The following is a 9,310-nucleotide window of genomic DNA, read 5'->3' as shown; positions in this document are numbered from 1 at the left end:
TAGTCAGAGTTGGAGTCAAACTCGCAACAAATACGCTGTGTTACAGCCATCAGCTGCAGGGCGGCATGCTGCCAAGAGATGAACAAGGCAGGCCTTACCCTTGAGTCCAGTGCTCTGTATTGGAATGAATTTACTTTCAAAATCTATACAAATATACATGAACTGATTTCTTTTCCTTACTACTTTTTCCCCTGGCTCCGGTAGTGCTGCTCCTGCTCTGTTGTGACTCACAGGATGGTGCAGAATCTAGATTTGGGATTCGGGCTCCGCTGCTGGTTGATTTGTTGCTGCAGGCTCTCCTTCTCCTTCATCAAACTCTCTATCCGCTCTTCCAGTTTCCTCACTTCTCCTGTCCATTTCTGAGGATGTACAACAGCACAGTCAGTATTTGTCTGAGAGAGCCACTGGCACAGCACTTACAGGCTAGATTCAGAAAAGGACTTAAGTACCTAACTGCTTCTTTAGGCGCTGAAGTCCAACAGTTAGGTACCTCTGCCATTCACAAAATTACCATTCAGTTGCCATCTAACCCTTAAGTTTCTCCTGGTAGCTAGCTAATGAGCTGGTCTGAGACCCAGGTTACGCCTAATCCCCAGTGCGCGTCTCACACGAGCTTGCATGCAGGGCCTGCTGTGGGAGTTGTGCTGTGAGCATGGCTAGCCTGCACAAAAGGCAGCCAGGGGAAAGCAGGTGTGTTTCTCTGTCTGTTTGGCCCCCAGGCTACCTGGGCTGTGGGAGAGTCAGCTTTGAATCCCTGTGCTGCCTCTCTTTGGAGCAGGGACTTGGACCCAGGTGAGAGTCCTCACTACTAGGCTACTGGGGGGTGGGTCTCTCTCCCCTACTGAGGCTGTTCCATTGTGTATAACTACTAAATGGTCATTGGAGCGAGGACATGAACCTGACTCTCCCACCTCAGTGCCCAACCCATGGGGCCAGTGGCTGTGAGGGAGTCACTTGTTTTTCCCAAGAAAGGGCTGACCTGGCTCAGGCACCTACCTCCAGGAGAGGGTTTATGGCTGAGACCCCTCTGCAGAGACAGGCGCCCCCTCCCCCACCTGTCAGGTGCCTAAGACCCAGACCAAGGGGAGTTAGGCACCTAAGTACATTTGTGGAGCTGAGCCCTAAGCCTCGCCCCTTTCCTCAGCATTTCGTTCCTGGCTAGCTTAGGCAGATCCTGTGCTGGCTTTTGTGAATCGCTCTCTTAGGCCCTACACTTCCTGTGCACTGCATGGGGGAGTGTGGGGGCTGTGAATGCCACTGGCTGGCAGGGCACCCAGAAGTTAATCTTGTCACGCACAGTATTGCAATGCCTGCATCCCCTTTGTGAATCGAGCCCTAACTCCCTTGCCTCCTACACTGCATGGTGAACACCTGCCAGCGAAGCTGCTACACTGCAGGCTCATTACAGCTGAGGTTCTAGCAGGTGACTTGCCGGTTTGGGGTGTAGTGTTAACCAACCTCTGCACCAGCGCTTGTAAAAGCAGGGAGCAAGGCTACAAGAGCTTTTGAGGAAAGAAGAAAAGAAAAGAAAAAACCCAGCCACTTCTGCCTAGGATAGGGACTGCTTTTTGCAGAGATGGCGTCCCTCCCTTCTGTATGGGTGCAAACAGTGCATCTGTGACTGGTTTTATTAGTCCCTATATGATAAAAATAATAGCTTTCAACTAAACATGACAGCACAAAAAGAAAGGCAAAGGGAGGGCATGGACCCAAAGCAAAATATCAGACTACCCACTTAAAATGGGGCTAGTGCCTCCCTGTAATCAGAGAAGCCTGTTGGGGAGGTACAGTGCAATCCCCCAGCTTAGAAGTCAGCCAGGACACCTGGTAAAAACACTTGTAAAAATGCCAGTGTTTGCGATGGCCAGAACAGTAGCCCTGCCTGTTGTGTGTGAAAAGCTCTGTGCTGGAGCCTTGAGTCAGGGGGAACAGTGAAGAAAGCTGGTGGTACAAAAACCTTAAAAGAATATGAAGGTGACCCTCTTGCTAATGATGAGTGTGAATTTCTGGAGGGGTGGGGGGAATCTACATTATAGAGCACTCCTCCCCCACACTGGCGCGTCGGCCTGTCAGAGGCAGGCTAGAGAGATCGGGCAGAGCAGTGCCTTTGATGTGAGATTAAAAGAGCAGTGGCACGCAGGGAGGGAAAATGGCTAAAGAGATCCAGACAATGGTCAGCACACAGGATGTCTGAACACTGGAGCGATAAGGGAAGAGGTCTGGGGGGAGAGTGAAGATGGGGAGATGGGTGGGTCCCAGAACCAGCCCAGGCAGGCACATCTGAACTGAATTTGCAGATGGCTGGAGCAGGGATTGGGGGTGATATGGCCTGGGTGAGCCATTCTTTCTGCATGCTACAGCAATAACCCTCATCCTGCATATGGGCCAGCAGTAGCCCTAACCCAGGCCTACCCCCAACCCCTGCTCTCATCCTAGGGGTAGACCAAGCAGTAACCCTAAACCTAGCACTAGGCCTAATGCTAACCCTAAACCTAGGCTGAGAGGTAACCTTAACACCAACCCTAACCCAGTGCCTAGGCTGAATGCTCTCTAACAATAACTTTAATTTAGGTTTAAATGTAACCCTAATGCTAATGCTGGGTGTAGGGTGACCACTATTCCTAACTCTAAACCTAATCTAGTCCTAACTTTAACCCTAAACCAACACCTAACTCTAACACAAGACCTAGGCCAAGCAGTACCGCTCCCTCTACCCTGAGCAGTCACCCTAACCTAACCCTAAAACTAGACATAGGCTGGAAAGAAACCCTAATCCCAAACCTAGCTATAGGCATAGCCATAGGCCAAGCAATAACCCAAACCCTAACCTTAATCTGTGCCTACTCTTAAACCAGGTTTAGGTGTAGGCCAAGCAGTAACCCTAGAGATACTCCTAATCCTAAATCTAGACCGAGAACTAACCCTAACCTAAAAGTTTACCACAACACTGCATACACTGAGCAGTAACGCGCTAACCCTAACCTGAGAAGTAACCCTAATTTGGGCCTAACTAACCCTAGGCCTAGGCAGAGCAGTAACTTCACCTAATGTAAAATATCCCCAACCCTAACTGCAGTTTAGGCCAAAACTTAAACCTAGTCTGAGCCTTAACCATAAAGTTACAGTCAACCTAACGCCAACCTGATCCCTAACCATAATCCAACCCTAGGCCTTAGCGAATCTGCCATATGTCACCTCAGAGGTGGCTGGATTTCAGCGGTGAGGGAAGCAACTGTACTATAGGTAAGTAAAGACTGGAATATATAGTTACATTTTACAGGTTAAATTAATAACACTAATAATTCAAGATCATTATCATTGTACAACTTTGCCAAATGAAGAGTGATCATTTTATTATTACTTCTAAGCAAAATGTGTTAGGCACTTCGGTAGATGACTACATTTTCTGGAGCTACATTAAACAGTGATTTCTTGGATTCTCAGCATTACTTTCCACTGTGTTTATTTTTGCTCCTAACCCTTCTGTGAAATTGTGATGTTTAGGAATTGGGTGACATCCCTTTAAATAGTTTGTGAGCCCTCTAGCGGTGCTCATCGTCTCCAGTCTCAGAAACCACCAGGACTTTGAAGATCAGCAATGTGTGGATGTAGCTGGGCTAGCTGGCTGGGGCTAGGGTAACCAGATGTCCCAATTTTATGAGGACAGTCCCAATATTTTGGGATTTTTCTTATATAAGTGCCTATTACCCCCCACACTCTGTCCCGATTTTTCATCTTTGCTATCTGCTCACCCTAGCTGAGGCTAGTTAATAACCACAGTTGTTTGGACCCCGCTGTGCCCGTGCGGGTCCTTTACATGACATATGTGCTGTAAGGGCCAAAGACACAACAAACATGGACAAAGACAAGGAATGGACCAAGTGGGTATCAGAAAGCACTGTGATTAAATGTTTCCAGCCACGTGACCTAGTCTACTGTGAGAGAGAGCGAGTGAGGGAAGGCGTGTATGTAGACAGACAGAAAGACAGGGTCTGGGGATCAAACCATCTCCCCATGGCTTTGCCTAGGGCTTGTTGGTGAGAGCAGAGCCATAGATGGGTGAAATTCAGCCTTGCACTGACTCTGCTCAGGAGTGAATTCCACCTGGGATCCCTTCTGCATGGGGGGCTGCAGTTCCCCCTGCAGGGCAGGCTGCACTAGCATCACTGGTTGCAGCTCAGGCTCACCCTGTATTTAACAGCAGTTTGCTGCCTTGCTGCTTTAGCGGCCCTTGCATGCCAGTTACCTGCCTGCACCACTCCTGGATGGCGCTCCCAGAGAGTGGTCCCTGGATGCTGCCGTCCCGGCGCAGGTACACTTCCCCCTGGTCCGTTTCATAAAGCAGCAGCTCCCCCTGCTGCCTGGGCAGATGAACGCTTAGCCGGATCACTTTCAGGAAGATGCCGGTGTCTTCTGCTTTGACCACAGGGATGAAGGTCAGGGTGTAGGCATCGGGGAACACCTGCGGCTTGAACCCTTTCAGAATGGAGTCGATGAGCAGGCGGATGCGGTCCTCCTCTTTGTGCCCACACATGACCCCATGCACGAAGCCGCTGTCCTCCACCCCCACAAAGAGGCTGCCCCCTTCGCTGTTGAGGAAGGCGCACACATACTTCCGGACGTGGTGTTTGAGGGTCACACTCAGGTATTCTCCCCCACCCCGCTTGAACTCCACGTTCCTGGTCTCGCTCCCCATGAAGGCTCCATAGAACAAGCGCTCCTGGCCCACGATCTCCCTCCGAACGATGGCGCTGTCTGACCTGGTGCCGCTAAGAAACGCTGCCGGCCGCTCCACCAGCTTCCGGGCTTGAGGGGGGGCCTTCCAACAAGGGCTGGGCTGGGCTTCCTCGGCCCCCCAAAGCCTGCTCTTGCCAGACTGCAAACGCCCCAGCACGGGAGACTCTGGGGCGCTGGCACCATTCATCTGTGTGTCACTCTGTGCAGAGCCAGAAAGATTAAACGTCATGTGCATGCAGGGACAGACAACGCAGAGTGGGGGCGACACGGACGACTGCAGCCAGCGTTATAACAACAGCACAAGGGCCCTAGTCATAATAATATTCAGGCTTTAAAGCACATGGGCCCTTTTATTTAATTGCAATCCTGCTGCAACAAGTGACTACGCTCAGATCTGCCCCCCGTGAGAATCATCAGCAGAGCTGCCGACGTCTTACTGCGCCTTTTACTCCTGTCAGAGCAGCCCAGTGACAGACGAGGGCGTGGAGCCTATGCCTTCTTGTGCAGCATCCACAGAACGATTGACTTCATTCTCCCCCTTGTCCCTGGGCAAACCCATTGAAGGCCTGGGGGTTCCATACAGCATCTTTGTAACTGGTGCTGATGTGTGAGAAGGAAAAGAGCCCAGCCTGACTCAGGTCCTGGGGGACCTGGCAGCGCTGGCAGTTACACAGTTCGTCTTTTTAGCAGTAGCTTGAGCATGCCTGAGCTGGAGTCACGGAGAACAAACAAATATGGAGCCCATGATGCCATTCTCAGAGCAGAACTACAAATTACTGTCCTGGATAAAGGAATCTCTGGGTGAAATTCTCTGGCCTGTGTTCTGCAGGGAGTCAGGCTGGATGAGCATACTAGTACCCGCTCGCCTTAAAATCAATGAAATTCGGCCCTGAAATCAAGGGGGATGCCCATTGTGTAAGTCAGTCCACATCACACAGTCCTATCTCCCTGGACACTTCCGGGTCCTTCCCTGTAGCACATTTTCTAATGCATTGGTTACTTAACTGCTCTTGCCAATTCCCCTGGGATCTGAGAGTCAAGCTGGACTCTTTCCTTCCCGCACATTATCATCTGTATAAAGGTTCCACAGGGCCAAATTATACCCTTGGTAGCACAGGGGCAACCCTCATTGTCTCCTAATCCTGCCCCAAAAGACACAGGCCCAGGCCTTGGCTGGACTTGCCCAGGTCGAACGGACTGGAACATGGCAAACAGTTCTGTTGACGGTGCACAAGAAGGAACGGACTCCAGCTGTTCTCTCTTAGCTGTGCTGGCTCCTCAAGGCTAACGTAGTAACAACTTAGTGATTAAAAAAAGGTCAGCAGCTCTGGCTCTGTCTATGCACAGGGGGTGAACCCCCCTCCCTCAGGCAGGGAGCAGCACAAGGCCTGGCCAGCACACTCCCTTTGAAGCCCTCAAATGGGTTAAGAGGGATTATGTGGCACAAGAACCTCGAGCAGAGGCGTGGATGTCACCTTTGACTGCACTGCTTTCAGAGTGGCAGCCGTGTTAGTCTGTATTAGCAAAAACAACAAGGAGTCCTTGTGGCACCTTAGAGACTAACAAATTTATTTGGACATAAGCTTTCGTGGGCTAGAACCCACTTCATTGGATGCATGCAGTAGAACATACAGTAGGGAAGTATAAATACACAGCATATGAAGAGATGGGAGTTGCCTTACCAAGTGGGAGGTCAGTGCTAACGAGCCAATTCAATTAAGGTGGAAGTAGGCGATTCTCAACAGTTGACATCACTTTTGTAGTGCTAATGAGGCCAATGTAATCAAAGAGGTCCATTTCAAAGAGTTAACAAGAAGGTGTGAGTATCAGCAGGGGGAAATTAATTTTTGTAATGACCCATCCACTCCCAGTCTTTATTCAGGCCTAATTTGATGGTGTCCAGTTTGCAAATTAATTCCAGTTCTGCAGTTTCTCATTGGAGTCTGTTTTTGAAGTTTTGTTGTTGAAGAATTGCCACTTTTAAGTCTGTTATTGAGTGTCCAGGGAGATTGAAGTGTTCTCCTACTGGCCCTCAACCTGAAGCAAATACTCACCAGCAACTACACACCACACAACAAAAACACTAACCCAGGAACCAAACCTGCAACAAACCCTGGTGCCAACTCTGTCCGCATATCTATTCAGGGGACACCATCATAGGACTTAATCACATCAGCCACACCATCAGGGGCTCAGTCACCTGCACATCTACTAATGTGACATATGCCATCATGTGCCAGCAATGCCCCTCTGCCATGTACATTGGCCAAACCGGACAGTCTCTGCGCAAAAGAATAAATGGACACAAATCAGACATCAAGAATTGTAACATTCAAAAACCAGTAGGAGAACACTTCAATGTCCCTGGACAATTTCCCCCTGTTGATACTCACACTTTCTTGTTAACTCTTTGAAATGGGCCACCTTGATTACATTGGCCTCATTTAGCCCACAAAAGCTTATGCCCAAATAAATTTGTTAGTCTCTAAGGTGCCACAAGGACTCTTTGTTTTGACTGCACTGTATCTCAGCGTGTCCTCTCTCAGAGCATCTCCTGGACACGATGGTTAGGAGAGAAGCCATCCCAGGGTGGATGACCTCACGAGGTGGCCAGACCGGGAACCCAGCGCTGGAGTTGACAGGGAAGCTCTGCCCCATTCCAGGGCCAAGCATTGCTGCAGTGCAAACCGTGGGGGCCAGGAATTGTGCAGGCAGCGCCGATTGCTGAGACATTCCGCTTCTTAGCAGCTCACACGACTGCTGCGGCCCATGGGATGAGGTGGCTCATCTCTTGGAAGGAGGAATAACGAAGTGCCCAGCCTTCAGATGGAAGGGTTGCTGGGGCTTAGCTCTCCTGGGTGAGAGCTCCCCCTTCTCCTGCTGCCCTGGTGATCTCAGTACCAAAAGGCAGCATGTCCAGCCCGCCCCACTGGGCCTTCACTGACACTCCGCTAGTGTAGTGCATTGTGCCTGTCCCAGCTCAATGCCTGGGCCTACCTCTTGGCACTCCTTAGCACTGGGCGAGGCTCGCCTGCCTTCCCCCACCACCAGGGTTTTCCCCCTCATCACTAGCTCTCTGAGGAGATGTTGCTCCATGTCCGAGGCAACCTGGAGCTGCTTCAGGACGTTCTCCAGGCTCAGCTCGGTGGCCACCTGCACCAAGGCATAGGCCCGTCTCGGTTTCTTCACCACTTCTATGTCATGCCGCTGCAGGGGGAGGCTGGCGGTGCCCAGAATGTCCTTCAGCATGCTGCAGAGAACCTCCCGCGAGTACTTGGGGTTCAGGTTCCCAATATACAACGTGTAGACGTGAGTCAGGCAAGGGAGCGCCTCCTCCGCGGGGTCTTCCATAGGCTCCTCTGCTGATGACTCTGGTGAGTTGTCCATTGCTCAGAACCCCATCCAGCTCCCAGTGTCCCGTCTCCAGTTCCAATGCTTCAGGCAGCAAGACTAGCAGTGGCTCTTTTCCATCGTGCTGCCTCTGTGCTCTGCTGCAGACAGGGCTGCTGGTCGGTGGAGCGCCATGGTAAACCCAAAGGCACCTTTCCGCTTGCAGGAGCTTTCCCAGAGGAACCTGTTGTGGCTGCAGCCCCTGCACAATGTTATATTCTGCAAGGAACAAGCCAGGGAGAGAGCAGATCCTTCGATTCAGCCCTCGACTGCATAGCTAGGCCCAGAGATTCCTTGTTGCAGGCCCAGGAGTTGAGCCAGTGCGGGGTGGGGGGCGTCACACACAGCTTTAGCAGCAGGGTCCGGACAATCGCTGGGGGCGCTGCCTGCAAACCTGCAAAATAGGAGCAAGTCAGTACAGAGCTGCTGACAAACGGGCCGGCACTGATCTGTGCAGCGACAGCAGCGTTGCGCCTTCGGTCTCATCAAAGGGAGAAAGCCCAATGCCCAGGCCTCTGTCACGCAACAGCGCCCAGGAGAACATGCAGTCCCCAGGTGTTTCACTCCGAACTAGTCAGTGCACTGAAGCGATGTGGAGGAGTCAAGGGCTGCTAGGGGGAGGCTGAGGATGGCAGGCTGGGCTCCCTGGCAGCATAGCACCCTCTTCCCCACCCCGGGAGTGCCACGGGCAGGGGCGGAGGCAGCGTGGCACAGAGCCCAGAGCTGCTCTGTGCTCCCCAGGAGCCTGGCAGCTCCCTGCTCCTGCCAGGAGGCTGCCCAAATGCCTCATCACAAGATCCTGCCATGTGCCAAACTGAGTGTGCACAGGGGCTGGCTCCCCGAGCCTGGTATGGCAGGAGCACAGCAGTGATGGGCGCAGCCGCTGCCCTGGGCCCCACATGCCCTGGCCTGTGTCGAGCAGATAGTGCTTGGGATGGAGACCAAACGCAGCTTAGTGTATCCCCTCTGCCTCCCCCCACCCGCTCCCCTCTGCCCCCCAGGTTTGGGCCTTCCATCTCCTCCTTCCCAACTGCTCTCTCCCCCATCATGCCGCCCACACTCCTCCTCATGCCCTTGCGCTGAGTCCCCGCTCCACTCAACACTCCAGTCCCTACCCCGTTCTCCTGGGCCAGCCCAGCCCTGCTGCTGCCCTCACTGACCCCTCACCCTGGGGCAGGAATCC

The 9,310-nt window shown here is 52.2% G+C and overlaps 1 protein-coding gene across 1 annotated transcript; it reads right to left on the bottom strand.

Moving 5' to 3' along the window:
* Positions 1 to 227: 227 nt before the first annotated feature.
* On the bottom strand, positions 228 to 8,124 carry SLFNL1 (schlafen like 1). The gene is made up of 3 exons (XM_065421901.1): positions 7,745 to 8,124; positions 4,247 to 4,736; positions 228 to 359 (listed from the first exon to the last, which is right to left on the bottom strand). The coding sequence occupies exons 1-3, from the start codon at positions 8,122 to 8,124 to the stop codon at positions 228 to 230; spliced, it is 1,002 nt and encodes a 333-aa protein (XP_065277973.1).
* Positions 8,125 to 9,310: the final 1,186 nt, after the last annotated feature.

This window comes from Emys orbicularis, chromosome 23 (assembly GCF_028017835.1).
Source record: "Emys orbicularis isolate rEmyOrb1 chromosome 23, rEmyOrb1.hap1, whole genome shotgun sequence".
NCBI classification, from domain to species: domain Eukaryota; kingdom Metazoa; phylum Chordata; order Testudines; family Emydidae; genus Emys; species Emys orbicularis.
This window is presented reverse-complemented; position numbering and strand designations above follow the sequence as displayed.